The 22,171-nt window shown below is 47.6% G+C and overlaps 1 protein-coding gene across 1 annotated transcript in view; it reads left to right on the forward strand.

Annotated features, from left to right (window-relative positions):
• Positions 1-3,420: 3,420 nt before the first annotated feature.
• Positions 3,421-22,171, forward strand: part of PTGES3 (prostaglandin E synthase 3) — a 32,155-nt gene continuing 13,404 nt past the window's right edge. Inside the window, exons 1-3 of the mRNA XM_040341029.1 lie at positions 3,421-3,546; positions 12,392-12,505; positions 16,158-16,227. Of these exons, the coding sequence (XP_040196963.1) occupies positions 3,545-3,546; positions 12,392-12,505; positions 16,158-16,227 (186 nt within the window). The 5' untranslated portion in view covers positions 3,421-3,544. The remainder of the gene's footprint in view (positions 3,547-12,391; positions 12,506-16,157; positions 16,228-22,171) is intronic.

A 22,171-nucleotide genomic window follows, 5' to 3' on the forward strand; every position in this document is an offset into this window, starting at 1 on the left:
GGGAAGATCCACAGAGAGGGCCTTCAGAGAGGAGAACCAACTCCTCCTGGGCCACCGGGTGGCGATCAGGACCACTTCTGCCCGATCCTGAATACATTTCCGAACTACCAGAGGCAAGAGGGGAAAAGGAGGGAAGGCGTTGGCCAGAGCGAAATCCCACGGGAAGGAGAGAGCATCCGTCCCTAACACGAGGGAAAAAACCTGTTCAGTGGATAGGAAGGAACCCTATCTAGTACTCTCCGAAGAGACCCCCTCGCAGACCCACTGGTTGGAGGGCAGGGAGGTGCACCAAACTGTGAACCTGCAAAGCCTACCCCCCACCCCAGAGATGGGCGGGGGAAGGCTACATACATTGGTGGGTTTGGGTGCTGGCGTGATCGGCTTACACACCCAGGGGCGTTTTAGTCCCTCAGCTGAGCCTTAGTCGGCCTGGGAGGGTTTGCCCGCGGACCCTGACTGACTAAAATACTGCTTCAGTGTGGGAAAGGAAGGACCCGGCTGACGGCGGGGCTCCTTCCCCCTGGAGGACTGAGGGAGGAGAGTGCTCTTCCCTCCAGTGACATACTTCATAATGTCGTCCAGCGAGGACCCAAAAGCCCTCCCACCCTTGAAGGGTAAATCCTCCAAGGCATATGTTAGAGGCCTGATCAGCAGACCAGCATTCCAACCAGAGGAAGCGGCATAAAACCATCTCTGAAACAGAAGCCCTGGATATCAAGAGCGCGGCATCCAGTGAAGCATCACAGATATATACAAGACCCTGGACCAGCTGGTCCGCTAGCCCAATAACTTCTGGAGAAAGCCAGCGCTCCTCCACAGTCTGGTGCAAAATGCTCACTCAGTGAGTGACTGAGACCCCAGTAGTGGCCCCAATAGGCCGCAAGGCACACCCCAGCATGGTAAACATGGAACGGGTCAGTGCTTCGGATCTCCTATCAGATCCATACAAGCAGGGGTTCCCACAACAGGGAGAGTGGGTAACCTTATACACCCTGGCAATCGGAGGGTCCACCACCAGAGGAGAAACCCACTTTTTAAAAAAAGGCTCTCCTCAAAAGAGGTACCGAACCGCCAGGCGGTGAGGGACTAGAAAAGCCTTCTGCGGTTTTTCCCATCCCACATCTATGAAATTATCAAAGGGAACAGCAGGAAAAAGACTGAGCCCTCAGCGGAAGCCCAGCTGCACTATCCAGCTTAAGGGAGTCCCTTACAGCATTGAAAAGCGCACCAACAAGTGCCTTGTCATGCCCGACCCAAGTACCTGGTCCACGGCTCCAGATAAAACAGAACCGGGAACCTGAGCCGCAGCTAGGTCCTGGTTTGATACAGAGCATTCTCCAGGGGATAGCGGAGGGAGGGGAGCTTTTTACCCTCCTTACGTCCGCACTCCGCTCCCACCATGGCAACAAAAGTGTCCAGGACTAACAACAAAGTGTCTGTGGGAAACCCAGGTGCAGGAGCACCAGCTGCCACATCAGGCATGTTTGGGGAAGAAGAACCCAGATACTGACTCCAAAAAACAGAAGCTCCTAGGGCCCTATTCAGGCTAGAATAAAACCCGCCCTCTTGCTGCGCTGACCAGGGGGTTACCCAGGGGACTCTCACAGGAGGAGACTGCACAGCGCCGCTGCCCGCCCTCAGTACACAGCGTGTGAAGAGGAAGAAAAAAACGTGAGGTATCTGTGCACCGTAGGAACCAGCACTAGAGGCCAAAGACTCATCAAAGATGGCAGCCGAGCGGTCAGAACATGGCCACAGTAAAATGGCCGACCGCAATATAAGCTGCGCCAAAGCGTGGCTACAACAAAATGGCCGCCAATGGTAGTTTTCATTGCAATTGAAAGCCATCTAAAAAATGGCAGCGAAACGTTGCATTTAAACAGGGAAAGCCTATCTTAGGTTAAAAAGTGTAAAAACCCCTCACAGTAAAAAGACCCCCAGCACAGAAAACGCAGGCCAGATGCACCACAGTCCCCTCAGTAAGGCCCCCCCCCCCGACAGCGGCAATTTTAGCAATGCAGCAGAGGGAAAGGGAGCAGGGGAGGGAGGATAGGAGGACCCCCGAACCCCAGCCGTAACAACCCACCTAAGCGGGAGGGACTGTACTTACCCCGTCCAAGCGAGGACTCACTGACGCATTCCTGACAGGCCTAAAACCGCAATGGAGGTAGCTGTCGGCCCGATCCACTGTGAGTGAGACAACACCACAGCTCAGTCATATGTGGACCTCAGAGCGGAAAGCTCACCGGCCACCCCAGGAGTCATGGGGTATGTCGTGGCAGACCCAGCCTCTTTGCAAAGGTGTGCTCACGCTTGCTGGCCGGACTGAGTAGACTACAAGGATCTATATATCCAGCCTGTCTCTCAGCCAACAGTTGAAAGAAGTTTCCTTCAAGGAAAAAAAATTAAATAAAACTTCTCAGGGCGCTGGGTGCAAAAGGAGCCATACGTCCTTCTCCTTTGCTAGGCAGAACGAAACTGAGGCTGTATACTGCAGGGAGGAGGGTTATGTCTGGAGGGACCGCCCCCTGGGCGGGGCTGTTCAACTCTGTTAAAATAACATGTATTTAATTATCGAACATGTTTCTGCCTAGTCCTCTCCTGTAAACAGGAACATAACCCACTTGTCAAGATTTAAGGAGCTGTGTCGGTCCATGGACAATAAGAGAAACGTATTTTTCTAAAATGTTCGTTTTTTTTAAATTTGTAGTGCAAAAAATAAAAACCACAGAGGTGAAATACCAAATACAAATACCACCATAAGAAAGCACCATTGCTGGGGGGAAATTTGTAGCATTTTAGTTTGAGTAGTGTCACAGGACCACTAATTGTCATTCAAAATGTGAGCGCGCTAAAAGCTGAAAATTGGTCTGGGCAGGAAGTTGTATAAGTGGCTGGCATTGAAGTGGATAAACACATGCGCAATATTCAGTGTTTACTGAACTTTTAAGCTGCTGTTTCTCCTACCAAGCGTTCTGAGGGTAAACTGACGCCCTGCATGCAAGAGGTCTTACAGGCGCCTCATTCAGGCCTATCCTATACTCGTCCATTGGTAGCCCCTTTTCCATACAAAGAGATACATGAAGAAGACGGACCAGGCCCTACAATACACAGGTCCGTCCTCTCTGACTCTCCTGACGTCCAAAAAACGCAAATCATTAAAAGAAAAAAAAAAAGTCAGCGGCCATTTCTAGTACACATCTCATACAGTCCCCTAGCAGCCATTAGAAAGTACTGGAACGTTATAGAAGCCGCGTGCACGGCACACCCCGCCCCCAACATCTCTGTACGGCGCGCTCAGCTTCCAGAGCGGCGGTTGAGGAGAAGGGGGCGGGGCGTCACCACCTCTCACTTTTCTTTTGTGATGCCGCGAGACTGCGCGCTCTCCCCCACCTCAGAATGAGCCGTAGGCCAGTCTCCACCCTTCGCTCGGTGACGTCACTTGGGCCTGGGAGAGTACGGGGAGGAGTAGAGAAGCGTGCAGCGGACTTGACGAGAAAAGCAGCGTGGAGTGTGCACGGAAAGCCGGGGGAACTGTACCAACATGTGAGTACGAGGCACCGCCGTCTGCCTTCCCGTTACACGGAGGTGGCGGGGAGTGGTAAAAGTGAGGCCTGCGCCATGCCGGGTGCAGATGGGGCGGGGACAGAGTAGTGAGGATGACCCGGGGCCCGCTTTGTGAGCCGCCCTATACAGACCCGGCGGACTCTCCCTTCTCTCGGATCTGTCCGGTAAGGAGAGGAGTGTGATGGCGGAGGGGGAGCCGCTCCCTCTTCCCCGACCATCTTTGTCTCCAGAAGCTTCTGTCCGCCCGGAGCCGCTAATCCGCTTACACGGCCATTCATTAGAGCGCGCATCCCTGTGTAATGCCATACCTGGCCTGTGTTCACGGCGGAGGGGATAGGCCCCGCTCATGGTGACACCTGTTCTCCTCAGGTCACGTGACGCCGGGTCACTTACCGCTACCGGGCCATCATCATTCGCCTGCTGAATCAGCCCGAATATTGGCAGCTTTGCGGCGCCTGAAGTCATTGATTTCTCTGAATATGTGGATCGATAAAGAGAAATCGTGTACACCTGAAATCTACCTGGTTTCACTAAAGTCCAGCAAATGGCGGGAGCTGATAGAACTCTGAAGGCTTTATGTAAATGTAGGGTTAAAATCCAACCAGATCAGACCTACTGTTCTGATGCTGGACATAAGGCCTGGTTTGCACTGCATTGCTTGACAATCGAAGCGCACTGCAAGGCTTGTAAAAAAAAAAAAAAAAAATCCCAACACAGTATTGTGAGCCAAACATCATCTCCCCCATAAACAGATGGGGAATATGAAAAAATGTACCCCCTAAACCAAACTTGTGTGCCATCCAGTTCTAGGCACCGGTCCTAGGGAAGGGTGTGGCGTCACTAGAGTTGGTGTCACCTGTAAGGGCCCTTTCACACGGGGCGGATCAGTAATGATCCGCTCCGTGTGTTCGCAAAGCTCAGCGGGGATCCTCTGTAAAATCCCCGCTGAGTTGGCAGCTGACGGGGCGGTCCCCGCACACTGCAGGGACCGCCCTGTCTTTCCTCCGCTCTCCTCTATGGGGGATCGGACGAACACGGACCGTATGTCCGTGTTCATCCGATCCGGCAGACGGAAGAAAAATAGGATTTCTTCCGTCTGCAAATGCAGATCTTTGCGGAGGCGGACAAATTACGGGTGTCAGTGGATGAACATCCGCTGACACCCGTAATTTGTCTGCCTCCGCATTTGCAGACGGAAGAAATCCTATTTTTCTTCCGTCTGCCGGATCGGATGAACACTGACATACCCGTAATCACATAGGGACCCATGTATGTCCCGTTTTCATCCACAAACGGACGGATGAAAATGCGGACATACGGTCCGCACGTGTGAAAGGGCCCTTAGAGCCGGTTCACACAGGGGCGAGTAGACCTGGACGTGACACAGGCACACACCATAGGGCGACTTCAAGTAGTTTCCAGGACAGATGACTTTCCAGTGGCCAATCAAACTAAAATCAGCTCTGTGGGAGGGAGGGAGGGGGGAGTTTGCCCTAAACTATTTTCACCTCCTGAAAAGTCGCTGCAGTAAAGACAGTGATCTGACTTCCACTGAAATCAATGGATAGAAGTCGGATTGAAGTAGTACAGAATCCCATTCACACAGGGGCGACTTTAAATCGTCCCAAGTTGCTCTGTTGAGAAAATCAATTGAAGTGAATGGAGCCGTCTTAATGTACACTACTGAAGTCGCTCTGACTTCAGAAAAGGTTCCTGTACTACTTCAATCCGACTTCTAGGCGACTTGTATCCATTGATTTCAATTGAAGTCGCCTCAGAAGTCGTATCACTGTCTTTACTGCAGCGACTTTTCAGGAAGTGAAAATAGTTTAGGGCAAACTCCTCCCTCCCACAGAGCTGATTTTAGTTTGATTGGCCACTGGAAAGTCGCCTGTCCTGGAAGTGACTTGAAGTCGCGCTGTGGTGTGTGCTTGGGTCGCCTCGCAAAGAGTCGCCTGTCGCCCCTGTGTGAACCGGATCGACCCCTTTCTGAAGTCAGGTCGACTTTAGTAGTGTACATTAAGACGGCTCCATTCATTTCAATTGATTTTCTTAACAGCGCGACTTGGGGCGACTTCAAGTCGGGTCCCAAGTCGCCCCTGTGTGAATGGGCTCTTATGGTATTTATTAAAAGGAAGTAGTGTACGGTTGGGGAATGTCTTGGCTGCTTATGATTGGCTGTCCACAGTGATGGCTCTTGGTGGGCTAGCGCATGCAGGTTCAGACTCATGTCCACTTACCCGAGCTTGTCCCTGGTTACAGGCTGAGGGCAGGTTCTTGAATTTCTGTGCTCAGAGGAAGTAGGTTAAAGTGGATGTAAACCCACTCTCATCCTTTCTAAACTACTGCCATAGTGCTGATCTATAAGGATATACATGCCTCCTGCATGTTTCTTTACTAGGGTTGTCCCGATACTAGTATCGGTACCGATACCAAGCATTTGCCCGAGTACTTGTACTCGGGCAAATGCTCCCGATGCTTCACCCGATACTTGTACTGTCAGCGGTGATCAGTGCGTGGGGAAGTTACAAGCACCGATCACCGCTGTATACCGTGTTTCCCCGAAAATAAGACCGGGTCTTATATTAATTTTGGCTACAAAAAACACACTAGGGCTTATTTTCAGGGGATGTCCTATTTATTTACGGTATATACAATGACTATCTTAAAACGGAGCGCCACCAAGAAAAAAAAATATTCTAGAATGCTGCAAAAAAAAAAAACGTATGTAACATACATACCTGAAGTGCCTGTTGCTAGGCAAATCGTCCTAATCTGCCACTTCCTGATCCGCGGTCCGTCTTCTTTTTTCTGCTTCCCGGCTACCTCCTGGGGAATGGGGGAGCGGTGTCTTCTGGGATCTTGTGTGTGTCCCAGGAGACATCATCCATTCACGTCATGCCAAATACTGCAGAGGGAGGGGCCGAGATCCCCACTGACTTCAGCCCCGCTCCGAGCATTGCAGAGGGAGGGACCACTGACGTCAGTCGAAGGGGGGGGAAGATCTCTGGCGGGTCTTTATATAATCTTTTTACAGAACGGATTACATGTTTTTACAAGGACTTTAACTAGGGCTTATATTCAGGGTAGGGCTTATATTGCAGCCATCCACGAAAATCACACTAGGTCTTATTTTTGGGGTAGGGATTTTTTTCAGGGAAACAGGGTAGATTTAAAATTAATTTCTCCGCTTCTCTCTACACCCCCCCTGCGCGGCTTTCAGCTGTTTCACAATTAGTGGTGATCGGTGCTTGTAACTCCCCCATACACGATCACCGCTGACTGTCCCGTGTCCTCCAGCCCCCCTCCGTTTTGCTGCAGTCTGTCTCTCCATTTATGCCGCCGTGTAGTGCTCCTCTCCCCTTCCGTGCTCCTCTCCCCTTCCGTGCTCCTCTCCCCTTCCGTGCTCCTCTCCCCTTCCGTGCTCCTCTCCCCTTCCGTGCTCCTCCTCCACCCCCTGGAAATGTCAGGATGGAGAGCAGGGTAGGAGCTGGTAAATCCGGCTCCTTACTGCTCCGAATGGACAGTCAGTGATCACTGACATGTTTCAGTTTATGAATGAAGAGAAGACGCTGTCTTCTCTCCTTTCTTTTCCAGCGCAGCTGATGCTGCTGAGAAAGGGACAGGGGAACATGTGTCCCTAGTCCCTTTCTCAAAGGGAAGATGTCAGAGGTCTGTTAAGACCCCTGATATCTCACCAACGCCCCCCCCCCCAACAGGGTTGAAAAAATAAATAAATAAAATAAAGAATAAAAAAACAAAAGAATAAAAAAAATGATTGTAGAAAATAAAAAAAATTAATAAAAAACACACTGTTAAAATTGTTAAAGATAAAAAAAAAAAACATACTGACACATGTGCCGCTGTCACACGACATTAAAAAAAAGTATTGGTATTCGGTATCGGCGAGTACTTGAAAAAAAAGTATCGGTACTTGTACTTGGTCTTAAAAAAGTGGTATCGGGACAACCCTAATCTTTACCTGTCAAATATCTCCCCTCTGTTTGTTATAAGAACTGAAAAACTGCAGATTCTGTGGGTGGATCTGTTGTCTGGAGCTCGGTGGGTGGAGTCGTAATGTCAGACTCTCCGCCCACCTCTACACTCTCCTTGTCAACATGCATTTTTTCTATGTATTCCTTACACTAAATTCTGCTAGGATCACTAACATCCAGTCAAAATCCAGAAAAGTCACCACATGACTTCAGAAAAGGAGTGGGAATTAAAAAATAATGCTTGTCTCCAGGCTAGTGCATGAGATACGTAAATAACATGTCACTCACAGCAAGGGGCCGGAACGGACTAATGTTTTCCTCTGTAAGTCCGTTTTATTTCACTGAACAATAAAAGAGGATTGCTCAGAGCTGTATTAACTCTGTGGCAAGACTGGGCACAGATGATAGGAAATCTTATACTGTACATTGACATAAAAAATATTAATAATTTGGGTTTACATCCACTTAAACCACTTGCTTACTGGGCACATATACCCCACTCCTGCCCAGGTGAAATTTCAGCTTCCGGCACTGCGTTGCTTTAACTGACAATTGTGCAGTCGTGCAACGTGGCTCCCAAACAAAATTGACGTCCTTTTTTTCCCCCACAAGTAGAGCTTTCTATTGGTGGTATTTGATCACCTTTGCGGTTTTTATTTTTTTGCGCTATAAACAAAAAAACAGCCACAATTTTGAGAAAATTCACTTTTTTATTTGTTGCTATAATAAATAGCCCAATAAAAAAAAACATTTTTTTTCTCAGTCTAGGCCGATATGTATTCTTCTACATATTTTTGGTAAAAAAAAAAAAAATCGCAATAAGCGACTGGTTTGCGCAAAAGTTATAGCGCCTACAAAATAGAGGACAGATTTTTTTTTTTTTTTTTTTTGGGACTGCGACATTATGGCAGACACATCAGACACTTTTGACACATTTTTGGCACCATTCACATTTATACTGCGATCAGTGCTATAAATATACACCAATTACTGTATAAATGTGACTGGCAGGGAAGGGGTTAACACTAGGGGGTGAGGAAGCGGTTAAATGTGTACCCTGCATATAGTGTTTCTAACTATGGGGGAAGGGGACTGACTGGGGGAGGTGACCGATCTGTGTCCCTATGTACAAGGGACACAGATCGGTCTCCTCTCTCCCTGACAGGACGTGGATCTGTGTGTTTACACACACAGATCCACGTCCTTGTCTGTGTATCTGCCAATCGCGGGTGCCTGGCGGACATCGCGGCCGCCAGGCACGCGCATCGGCATCTCAGTGATGCGGCTGCGCTCGCGCGCCCCCAGTGGCTGGAGGCCATGTATAGACGGCTTCCCGGCAATTGGCATCCACACTGCGGCCGTATAAATTCGTACGGCCGGCAGAAGGTGGTTAAAAAATCAGGTCGTGAAGTTCAGCCTGTAAAACGAAGAATATCTTGTGGTGGAAATGTAGTGATTCATTTTGATGGACAATGCAGCAAATTCTGCTTTTAGACCCCTTTCACACTGGGTCGGTTTGCAGGCGTTCTAACACTAAAAATAGCACCTGTAAACTGACCTGAAACGGCCGTTGCTGTGTCTCCAGTGTGAAAGCCCAGAGGGTGCGGTGCGCTAGCAGGACGGTTGAAAAAAAAAGTCCTGCTAGCAGCATCTTCGGAGCGGTGTGTATACCGCTCCTGCCCATTGAAATCAATGAGGTACCACGGCTATACCGCCGACAAAGCGCCTCTGCAGAGGTGCTTTGCGGTGGTTTTTAACCCTTTCTCGGCCGCTGACGGGGGTAAAAACGCCCCGCTAGCGGCCGAATAGCACTGCAAATCTGACAGAAAGTGCTGCTAAAAATAGTGGCGCTTTACCGCCGACCCTGTCCTAGTGTGAAAGGGGCCCTAGTCCTACAGTATATGACGCATGATTTTGTCTTTAACCCTTTGTCCACGAAAGTGCATTTATAAATGTCCTGTTATTCAAGGAGTTAAAACAAGATTGGTATCTGTTTCCAGCCTGTGACCAGCTTTTATGTAAAGATGATCTGGCGGGCTCTAGAGCCATCCTATTAAAGGCTTCTAAAGGTGCGGCCTGTGTTAGTTTCCACTCTCTCATGTTTATCAGGGGAGTCTAGGACTGCGGTAAAATGCCTTAACACGGAGTGCTGTAGAAGATGGGGAATATCCTTTTTAGAGGTCGGCCAATATTTGGCCATTTTGGAGAAATCAACATCAGCCGATTTATTATCCAAATTGGGCCGATATTTAACACATATTTAACACTGGCCGCACCACTGCCAGCAGAGTGTGGAGAAGGAACGTGGGGTTCTCCCTTTTTCCACACTCTGTCGGCAGAGCAGCGCCGCGGTGTGTGAAACTTTATGGAGAGAGAGGAGCTGTCATAATTGAGGTTGGGTATTGGGGTGGGTGGGACCCAGCTATCCAACACCAGCCGATGGGATCTGGGCGTGCCGCTACGTGTATGTGGCCCCGCCCCTTTCTTAAACAGCCCAATCTTTGCCTGGATAACTGTGGAACGCCCACCTCCGATGTCACGCTGAATTTGTCATCTCTCTCTCTCCTGCAGAGAGCAGTTTCACACTGCTATCAGCTGTGAAACCTGCCAGTGCCAACTTGTGCCAGATTTCTGCTCTAGCTGTTTACTTTCAGCGTCCCTTGGCAGCACACTCTTTGATACGCACGTTTGTGCAGGGGGTCCGGCATGTGGCCCCTCCTGTGCGCCCTCCACTGCCTCCATGGGATTTGAATTTAGTCCTTTCGGTGCTTCAATGAGCTCCCTTTGAGGACATTCGGAAGATTCCCTTGTTGACTCTGTCTTAGGTGGTTTTTCTGGTGGCGATTACCTCGATCAGACGGGTGTCTGAACTGGCGGCCTTGTCCTGCAAGGCTCCCTACTTAGTCATCCATAAGGATAAGGACACTTTAAATGCCAGTTCTGCCTAAACCTCTCCTGGAGAAGAGCGGATATAAACCCTAAGGTCAAGGCTGCTGTGTCTGTCCATGAACTCGCAGAAATGGATTTTACGGTGAGTACAAAAATCCTATTTTTTTTCTCTGCTCTTAAAGATTCTTCTATCAGAATTTCTGGCTGCACCCTAGCTATGGCAATGCTTTTGCACATTCCAAATCAATTGACTCCTCAACCGAGCCTCGGGGGACCATACCCAGACCTTGCCTGGAGAAGATGCAGGGCTAGCCTGTAACTTCTCTTTGAGCAGTGGGTGTAGGTGCTCATATTGGCACATGCTGTATAGAGTTCTTGGCCACAGGGTACTTTACAGGTCTATGACCTGGAGGTGGAGGCCTATCCCTGAAGACCCTTTCAGGAGTATACTTGTCATGGCGGGAGAAGCCATGTTGTGGCTCGTTCTTAACATTCTGCATTCAACATTGTCACAGGGCTTGGAGTGGGAGAACTGGCTATTTAAATTTGGCACCATTGTCTCTTGGTCTTTTGTTGCAAGGCTGCAGCACTGCTTCTATTATATAGCACCTGTGCATCTTGGAGTTTAGTGGCGCGTGCGTGCACCATTTTCTTCCTCCTCGGCTGGTACCCAAGGTTTTTGGCTCCCACAGTACAGCACAGGGATTCCTAGATGCTTTTCTGGGGTCAGCAGCTTATGGTGTCTGGCATCCATCCCTTCCTTTGGGAGATTTTGCATTATGCATAGCAGATCACAAGTGTAGGAACAAAGAGTCAGACTTGGCTCGAGGCTCTGGGGTGATAATGGTCTCAGCAGGTCCCTAGTACCAACTCTGACAGTTGCCCCGTCTGATTCACTGCCTTCCTCTGGGCCTTTTAGCCTCTCACCCTTCCTCTTCTTATCTAGAGGCTTTTTTTGCCACCATGTATAATTTTATGGACAAGATCTTGTTTTTTTGGGACCATATGTTGTGGGTTCAGAAACCATTCCCTGCAGCATTACTTTCCTCATGCTGCTTGAGGAGGTGTTAACTGATTCCCAACCCCCCATTCTTCTGTAGAATTGGATCTGGAAGAGATGCCTTCGGCTGAGATTTCATCAAAGCTTATGGATACTATTGCTTCTTTTACTGATGTGATACACTCATGTTTGGAACTTGTCTCGAGGCACATGGTATGAACAAGGTTGGCCATGGATGGAGCGATTTTTCTTTCTTGGAAACATGGGTTGCAGAAAAGAAAATGGTTTGTTTTCCTCATCAACACTTCCGGTGTTCTTGAGAGGGGAATACCTCCCGCAGAGCCATTGTGCACAGCCGCTAGCAATGATCACATTATAAATCTGACAGGCTGGTTGTACCCAGGGTGATCAATTGATCAACTTTGGGTATATTGAGCCTGCCCATACGTTGTTCGAATCTTGGCCGGATCAGCAGGAACCAGCCGAGATTTGAATTGCCTTTGACCAGCTTTAGAATTGTCTCGTACGAATATGGTTTAATTTTTCAAAATGTAGTAAGATCCGTCGCCTTAGGCACTCAAGGTGATCTACAAAAAAAAAAAAAACTTTGTTTAAAACAGAGGTCCTTCAGTCAAGAGCTACAGAACCCTGTATTAACACAATACGGGGGAGATCATGTAGCATTATATGTAGAAAAGGGATCAGAGGTTTTTTTTTTTTTTGGGGGAACATAGGAGTCTCAGGGTTTTACTTGCCGCTCTGACATCTGGTTAAAAAAATTGTCAGCTTTCAGTGCGTTTTCCCAAATGTAATAAGCTAAAATTATTGTGTATTCTCTGTATTGGTAAAATGTGAATTAACACTGCTTGTATTCATAATATGTAATGATGCTGTGTTGTCAATTTCTGTAAATTAATTTTATTTTTTCTTCTTGCCACAGGCAACCAGCATCTGCGAAGTGGTACGATAGGAGGGATTATGTTTTTGTGGAGTTCTGTGTTGAGGACAGCAAAGAAGTAAAATTAGACTTTGAGAAAAATAAATTTACTTTCAGGTAAATATTCCGCAAAATAATATAAGGTTTTTACAATAGTCCCATTTGAGTGTTAACCACTTGAGTCCCAGGGACTTTTTAAATGGTACATGTGATTGACTGCCTGGCACCCCACATGTGTTCTTCTGCCATAATAGTTTCCTCCACTCTAGAAACCGGGTATTATAGCTGAGGATTGCACCCAAGAACTAGATGACACTAGTTTGGGTGCAAACTGGAACTGACTTTATTGTAAACTTAGACACTATACCACACACGATCAGAGCTTGATCGTATCCTAAACAATGCAAACGTCAAGCAGTAATATCAACAAACGGTGATCTACATAAACAGTAAGCTAATTACCGAATAGTCTGTGACTCGGCAGTGTTCACCCTGATAGTTCAGCACCAGTTCCCCAGAGAGAAGACCCAGGGCTGTCTGAATCTCATTAACCTGCTTTCACTTGTATAATCTGTTCATTAGACAAGTCATCATAAGACAAAGCTCCTACAATGTTTTAACAGTCTGAAAAAGTTAAATACATTTCTTGGGGGAGATTGTTGATAAATATTTCTGTCCCAAGTGAAGCTTCTTTAACCCAGTATACAGGAGTGCCATCATATTTCCTCTGACCATTAAGGCTCCATGTACACGGGACGTTTTTACAACTGCTACTAAATGATTAAACTTGACAGATGGTAACCCACAGTTAAAATGTCAATTCTCTGCGTCTACATGCCACGTTTAGCTGCGTTTTGGCACGTTTGCGTTTTAGGAGCGTTTAAAAAAAAACTCTTTTTAAATGGTTAAGAACGAAAAACTCCTATAAACGAGGGTTACCGCATATAGCGTCTGAAACATGGAAATCTTCTGCGTCTAAACCCATTTTTTTTTTTTTTTACTTTCAAAGAAACGCTGTTAAACACGGCAATAAATGAGACTGTATACATGATCACATAGGATAACATTGAGTTCAGGGACAGTTGAAAGAAACATCCAACTGCCTCTGAACGTACGTTTAGCAGTGTCCCGTTTACATGGGGCCTAACCCGTGCAAGATTAATTTAACAACTTTCCATCCACTCCAGAAAGGAAGAGTTATTGTCTTTATTCAAAGGATTAATCCAAACTTTGCTCTTGGTGTTCATCACATTGTCCAATATTAGAGAATTATCTGCTCTCTTCATGGGATCAGAGGCTGAACTGAGCTCTTTTCCATGCTCTGACTGAGAGAAGCGGACAAAATCTCTGGTCTCCTCCCATGGGCCATAATCAGTGGGTAGAAGGCTAGTCCCCTCCAAAAGCCTCAGTCCAGGTTGGGTATGTTATAGTGCAGGACTACTTGCAATGCCACACTAGCATTACCCTGGCTGTCACAGAGCAGACAGCTGTTCAGCCTTAAACCCAGGAGTGGAAAAATAGGCTTCTGATGCTTCCTGCCTCTGTAGTGGAGGGTTTCCCTGTTCAGTTGTCATCTGCACTTGTTCAGTGCTTTTGGAACAATGTCAATATCCATGAATAGGAAATCCTGTATTCTGTGATGTGTGATAAAGAAATTAGGATTTCTCGTCAAATCCTTTTCTTGGCATACATCACAGAACACATGAATATTTCACCTCTTGTATGGTTCCTCATTGCTTGCTATAAAACTTGTGCTGGGAGGGCTTTTACCTAGGTGGCAAGCCCTGCCTTTTTTTTACCAGTGGCCCTTCACTTGTAGGTGGCAGCAAAACCCAAATACAGTAGTCATGAATAAGAAACCCTACATTCTTTGATGTACTTCAAGAAAAAGATTTTACAGGTAAACCAAAAACCCTGGTATAATCGTACAGTACAGATGCACAATTTGGGTTCATAGGTCATTGGTTGTATGCTGGCTACCTTTTTAAGTGTTTGAAAAATGGAAACAAACATTCTAGTAGTGCTTTTAGAGTACACCTTATAACCATGCCCACTCGCTATTTCACTTTGTTGCTAGTGTCCTAAGCAAATTGATCTGTTCTCTGGCAAAATATTTATCTTTTTTTAAATTTGTATCTCTCTAATCATCTTGCTACACTGGGCTATATATCAGTTTCCAGATCTGTTGACCTGTTTGTGTACTAGGGTATTGTTCTTTGTAAAGTTTTTTTTCATGCACTGGATCCTGCGTTAGGTGCGCACCTTTGCACGAATTGCAGCAAGCATGTTTAGATGCAGAGGTTCTGGGCTTTGTGGTAGCCTCCATTTGCAGTTCTCCATCTAGTTTCACTCTAGACCTTTTCAATCCAACATACTTCTCACTTGGTGGACTTCCTGTCTCCTACCTGGATCACAGAAGAGTCTACCACAGTGGCGCTCAGAGCAAGCAATGTATTCTATCAATGAATACAAAGCTTCCTCTGGCTGAGTCAGAGGTTGTGAAATCGGCCTGCATCTGACCTAACCAATCGGATGAAAATTTGCATTTATTGCTAGAATACATTACTTGATCTGAGCGCCGCTGCAGTAGACTTTTTTTTCTTCTGGATATGAGAAAGGAAGTAAACGGTGTGGTATGTATGCTGTGTCCTGTTCTTTGTATTGCTTCCTTTTTGAGAAATCCCTGGTGTTCCTGCCTGTCTTTTTTTTTTTTTAAATATGGGGGGGCTGACTACACTAAGCATGAGCATAGCGTGGTCAGTTTTATATCTGCTGGGAACTCTGCCTACTCTCCTCAAATGATCATACTTGTGCTGACCCCCCGCACAGCCAATCACTGGGGAGCTCAGTGCACTGCTGCTTCTCGTCCCGTCCCCCCCCCAGCTCTTATGCAGATGAGAACAGAGGGAATGTGATCACTTAAGGCCCCTTTCACACTTGTGCGAATTGTCCTGTGACTTGGGACTGCAAAGTACCATTTATATCTGTGCGACTTCACAGTAGTCCCTGCGCTACTTTGGTCTGGCTTTGATGTGACTTGAGGTCCATAGATCTCAAGATTACATTGCTTCAAGTTGTGTAAAAGGGGCCTAAAGGAGAAAAAAAAGTTGTTGTTTTTTCTTATTAATAAACAAATGTTTTGCCTTTCTATTTCCATTTGAAAGCGGTAGTAAAGCCGCTGGTGTTTTTTTTTTCATACCTGTAAAGCAAAAGCCATAATGAGCTAGTATGCACCGCATACTAGCTCATTATGAAATACTTACCTTGGAACGAGGTTAGGGGAACTTACCTGGTCCATGCCGAGGGAGATGTTATCTTTCCTCGGCGTGTCTTCCGGGTATCGCCGATCCAGCGATTTGATTGGCTGGGAGCGGCGATGACGTGCGCGCGGGAGACTTCTGTCCGGCGGCTGCCGGGCCTTTAGTCGAAGATCCCCACTGCGCATGCGCCACTGCAGTCAGCGGCACATTGCGAGGGGAATATCTCCTAAACCGTACAGGTTTAGGAGATATTCTTTATACTTACAGGTAAGCCTTATCATAGGCTTACCTGTAAGTGAAAGTGGTAGTACAGAGTTTACTACCACTTTAAACAGAATGGGTTATTTAACAAGGTGATCGTTTACAATACAATTTTAACAATGTTTTGTTTGTTCACATTTGTTCTTTATCTAAACTTACAACTAACCATTGCCTTCTATATGGTTTTATTCTGTTAATAGACAACACATTTTGTAGACCTCTGAACTTTTCTTTCTTTTATTTTGCAGCTGTCTGGGAGGAGCTGATAATGTTAAACATTTAAATGAGGTTGAACTTTATCAGTCTATTGAACCAAATGTAAGTAAATTGATTCCTTTTCCAGTTGATTTAACTGTTATGGTATTGGTAGAATTTTATGTTAAATGTTACATCTCTTTGTTTAGAGACCACTACTTTAAGCAAACAAAATGCTGCTGACCTGTCAAGTATTAAGTCCAGGCATCTTTGCTTATACATGCAACGACTTTATTACATCTGATTTTTTCTGAATGGCAGGCCATAGGCTGACAGGCAAAGCTTTGCACTTCTTCCTAAAGCCTACCGACCCCTTTCTGCATCTTCCTCTTGGTCTTTGAGGCAGCCTATCATAGGCATGTTCAATAGTAATGTAAGGGAGTGGGAAAGACCTGCCATGATCTGACACTCTCTGGCACATTTTTAAAGCAGTAAAAAATACTTCCAGACATTCACTGCATGTGAATCATTTACTGTAACTTAAAGTGGTTGTAAACTCACGGGAAGGAAAAATAAAACCTGCAAGACAAAGGCTTAATGAGCATGGCATACTAGCTCATTATGATTTACTTACCTTGGATCAAAACCCCCACAGCGGTCGCGGCATACCGCTTTAGCCGGCGACATGTCTCACTAAGCTACTTCCGGTTATCATTGGCTCCGCTGCTGTGATTGGCCAGAGCCGCGATGATGTTGACATTATAAGATGTATATAAAATGCTGTATGTTCTCATTAAACTGAACCGGTAATCTATGGTTTTAGACCTCCATCCCTTGATGGGTAAAATGTTTTATTTTGTCCTCCTTTGCCTCAAAGAAACCTCCCTCTTTTGAACACAGAAGAATCGCTTTCAGGATAAAAAATGTTTTGACCACCCGCCGTAAAATCGCAGCGTGATTTTTGTCGCGTTTTGTGGTTTCCTGCGGTCAAAGTAGTTCAAGTGTACATAAAAACCTTAAGTATGTTGCAGGGTTTTATTGCTGATTGCAATGTACGTTGAGATATTGTGAAGAAGCGGCTTGGATGAATGTCCAGATGCTTGCAAGAGGTTTTTTGTTTTTTTTATACTACTAATGGTGTTTTTCTATTGTTTTTTTGGGTATATTTTTATAGGGGTTGTAAACCCTCTGTATTTCACCCTATGCATTAAGGTGAAAAACCTTCTGCACTAGACCATCCACCCCCCCTCCCCTTTACTTGCCTGAACCCAATGGTTCTGTCGGACGAGCACAGCCGCTGTCCTGGTTCCTCAATGGCTAGATTGTTAGCAGTGCAGCCGTTGGCTCCCGCTGCTGTCAATCAAATCCAGTGGGCCCAAGTCCTGCTTTCTGTGTCAATGGATGCCTGCCCAGGTGATGATGCAAATCCTACGACATAAGCTTGTACTTGATGTGCAGCCTTCTGTCCTCCAGAATACATAGAGCAGGTCCTATTTCTCAGTTTCCAGGGGGTGGGATCTGACAGAAAATACTCTACAGAGCGGAGTGTATTCTGACAACTGTGGAAGGAATGGACACAACCCTTCTGTACATGGTAATGGGAAACATGCAAATATTAGGCACTCGCCTCCTGTGTGGTAGAGGGGTTGGCAGGTCATCACCATGGATTGCCTGGTGTCTGAGGTAGCGGTCTTCATTTGGGATAGACCCAGCTCATTAAAGCTGAAGTTTAGTTTTTTACTTTAGTTACATTACTTGCCTGTAATGAATTATGACCCACAATGTACAGACTGCTGGATTCTGTAGAAATCTTTTCTGTAGGGCTGCCCTCTTTCTGCTGCAGAAATTTTGTAAAGATCTTCGAATGGGGAGAATGATCAGTCACAGGATTCCTTCTACCATTCACAAATTGTTTTTATAGGCAGTCTAATCAGTGGAGGAGAAAAATGTATTTCTCTTATCGTCCATGGACGGACACAGCTCCTTAAATCTTGACAAGTGGGTTATGTTCCCTGTTTACAGGAGAGGACTAGGCAGAAACATGTTAAATAGTTAAATACATGTTACATTAACAGAGTTGAACAGCCCCGCCCAGGGGGCGGTCCCTCCAGACATAACCCTCCTCACTGCAGCTTGCAGCCTCAGTTTCGTTCTGCCTAGCAAAGGAGAAGGACGTATGGCTCCCTTTGGGCCCAGCGCCCTGAGGAGAAATTTTATTTTATTTTACTTTACTTTTTCTTGAAGAATCTTCTTTCAACTGTTGGCTGAGAGACAGGCTGGATATTATAGATCCTTGTAGTCTACTCAGTCCGACCAGCAAGCGTGGGCACACCTTTGCAAAGAGGCTTGGTCTGCCACGCCATACCTCATGACTCCTGAGGTGGCCGGTGAGCTTTGCTCCGAGGTCCACATATGACTGAGCTGTGGTGTTGCCTCAATCACAGTGGACCGGGCCGACAGCTACCTCCATTGCGGTTGTAGTTCTGTCAGGAATGCGTCAGCGAGTCCTCGCTTGGACGGGTAAGTACAGTCCCTCCTGCTTCGGTGGGTTGGTACAGCTGGGCATTCCTGGGGTTCGGGGGTCCCTTCCCCTTACTTCCCTGCTCCTTTCCCTTGCTGCATTGCTAACATTGCCGCTGTCAGGGGGGAGGGGGCCTTCCTGAGGGGACTGTGTTATCTGGCCTGTGTTTTTTCTTTTTTGTATTGGGCTTTCCTGTGAGGTAAAAAGCCCTGTGATGAGCACAGATGTTTATGATTATACTTCAGCAGACGCTGACTGATTGGTGACACCTGTAACGGTTTTGCTTTTTATGCTGTATCTGTGTCTTATCCTTAAATAAAACAGCCCTAGGAGGCTTTTCCTGTTTAAACACAGGTCCCTGCAAAAGTTACCTCACGGTTCTTTTCCTCACAGGCAGCGCTGTGCAGTCTCCTCCTGAGGGAGTCCCCTGGTTACACCTGGTCAGCGCAGCAAGTGGGTGAGAGGCCCTGAATAGGGCTCTAGGAGCTTTTGTCTATTTGTATGGACAGGTGTGCATATTATAATACACACTATATGTAAATATTGGAGTCAGTATCTGGGTCCTTCCCCACATGCTGGTGGTGGCAGCAGGTGTTGGCACCTGTGATTCCCACAGAGTTTTTATTGTTAGTCCTGGACACAGTTTGTGCCAGGGTGGGGGTGGACTGCGGGCGGGCGGTAAAAGAGTGCCCCCTTCCCCCGTTATCCCCTGGGGAATGCTCTGTTATGGAGCCATGGACCAGGTACCTAGTTAAAAAAAAAAAAAAAAAGGCAGAATAAGGCATTTATGGGTGCGCTTTTTACTGCTGCAAGGGACTCTCCTAAGCTGCATAGTGCAGCTGGGTTTCCGCTGAGGGCTCGGTCTTTTTTGGATCACACAAATCAGACCGCTGTGTAGGTTTTTTCCTTCTGTGCCCTTCTTTGATAATTTCTGAGATGCGGAATGAGAAAAGCCACTGAGGGCTTTTGTAGTCCCTCACCGCCGGGCGGGAACCCCTACTTGTCTGGATCTGACTGATAGAAGATCCGAAGTACTGACCCGTTCCATGTTTACCATGCTGGGGTCTGGCTTGCGGCCTATTGTGGCCACTACACTGGGGTCTCAGTGGTCGCTGGCGCTATTTTTTGGGAGATTTTTCAATTACATTGAAAACTCCCATTGGCGCCCATTTTGTCGTAGCCACGCTATGGCGCAGCTTACATTGTGCTGGCCTTTTTCCTGTGGCCGCGTTCTGAACGCTCGGCGGCCATCTTGGAGTAGTCCTGACCCCTAGTGCTGTATACAACTCACAGAGTGAGCATTTTGCACCAGACAGTGGAGGAGCACCGACTCTCTCCTGAGGTTATTAGCCTAGCGGACCAGCTGGTCCAGGGCCTCATCTCATATAGGTCTGTGATGCTTCATTGAATGCTGCGCCCTTGTTATCCAGGGCGTCTGTTTCAGAATGGTTTTATGCACACGGTGGTGTAGTGCTTAACTCCATTACTTGGCAGCAAAAGAGTCATTGGTTCGAATCTGCACACTGACGCCAATCTGCCTGGAGCTTGCATTGTCGCTCCCTGTGTCTGTGTGGGTTTCCTCCGGGTACTCCGGTTTCCTCCAAAGACATGTGTGCATACACCTACATAATATACATACACACTATGTGTGTGTATTATTTAGGGGCAACCCTCCCAGGCCGTCAAAGGCCCAGCTGGGGGACTAATCTGTCCCTGGGTGCATAAGCCGATCACGCCGGCACCCAAATCCTGCCAATGTATATAGCCTTCCCTCCCTGTCTCTAGGTGGGAGGGGCGGCTTGCAGGTTCACAATTCAGTGAAACCTCCCTGCTCTCCGACTAGTGGGTCTGCGAGGTGGTCTCTTCGGAGTACTAGATAGGGTTTCCTCCTATCCACAGAACAAAGTTCTGTCCTTGTGTCTTCCCCTCCCGGCACGTCGGTCTGCCTTGGGCAGTGTGGGATTTGCTAAGCTGCAAGGTAATTTTACCTTTCCTGCAGGACGAGAGTTTTGGGGTTTTCTATGGGCCTCAGGCCCTAAATACCTTTGTGAACGTCGGGTAGTTCCGCATGGAATCCATTTGTTCGGTGGTAGCTGCGCTTCATCCGGGGGATGTCCTGACGTCCTCGGACATCAGGGACGCATACATGCATGTCCCGTTTTGCACATGTCACAGTGTTTTTTTCTGTGCTTCGTGATGAGAGAAGGGTCTCTGTCAGCCTGTGGCCCTCCCTTTTGATCTGGCGTCAGCACCATGGGTTTTCAGCTAGGAGCTCGCACTTATTTGAATTTTGTTGGGACAGCGAGGCTTTGCCTCATTGGCTACTTTGACGACTTTCTTCTGAGAGCAGCTTCTGTCTCCGACCTAGTGGATGGGTTATTCCCATTCAGACCCTCCGAAGATTCGGGTGGATGTTAAACGTTTAGGCCAGAAAGTGTAGCTCAGTGGCAGCAAGCCTGCCCTACATGTGTGCGACCCAGGGTTCAAATTATGGGCATGCTAGGTTCCGACTCAGCGTAGGAGTATCTAGTGTTGATCCAGACTCCTCAGTGGCAAAGGTCCTTCTTCCCCTGGAGAAATTGCAGACTCTTCAGTCTGCGGAGAAGGTATTGGCATCACGCAATCGGTCTTCTCTCCGGGCGCCTGCTGGTTCAGGGTCTGTGGGTAGCCTCCTTCAAGGTGGTACTGTATGCCCAGTTCCACACCCTGGTTTTCCAGTGGAACTACTGTCCAGGTGGTAAAAATCTCTTGTCTCTGAAATCATTAGATTCCTGTGCGCCACCTAGTCAGAGTCTCTCTGAGTTGGTGACAGAGATTCCCGACTCTTCGGTCCGGGAAGTTGTTCCTTCCTTCCAGTGGTCGGTGTTTACGACGAATGCCAGCTCACGGGTTGTGAACCTGGAGGTTCACAAAACTGGGGGGTCCAGTCGGCCCTGAGTCGCTGGACTTGCATGGACCTATGACCACACCTCCTTGAATGTGTCTGGTCTCGGTAGCTACCCAGGGTCGGGCCTGGCTAGTGCCTGGTGGAAGACCGCCTGGGAATACCAGGTGCTGTCTACTGTTCATTGTCCTACTATTTTAGGCGATCAGGCTATGCTTCTCCTTGTGGTCGACCAATCTGGTTTCAGCCGGACAACGCCACGGCCGTGGCTTCAGTCTACCATCAGGTATGCCGGCAGGCAGACTACTGGAGTCGCCAGATGCTGGACCAGGGCGACTGGTCTTTGTGCTTGGGGTGTTTCGGCTCCCTTGCAGGAGGTGAGCCTCACATGGCATGGATCTCCTGGCAGCTTGTCTCCGCCGCAAGGGTGTCAGTTAGTGGCCAGGTCTAGTGATCTTGTACAGACGCGTCAGTCGCGCTGGTGGCCCTGTGTTGTCTGTATCGGTGATTTTTTGCCATTCCTCCATGGTAGTTGCTTCCTCGGCCGCTCCACAGAGTGGATGCTGAGGAGATCCCGATGATTCTAATCGCTCCAGATTAATCTCGGCGTCCTTGGTACGCTGATATCGGGCGCCTGGTAGCGGAGGCACCCTGGCGATTGC

The sequence above is a fragment of the Rana temporaria genome, chromosome 2 (assembly GCF_905171775.1).
Source record: "Rana temporaria chromosome 2, aRanTem1.1, whole genome shotgun sequence".
Lineage (NCBI taxonomy): Eukaryota > Metazoa > Chordata > Amphibia > Anura > Ranidae > Rana > Rana temporaria.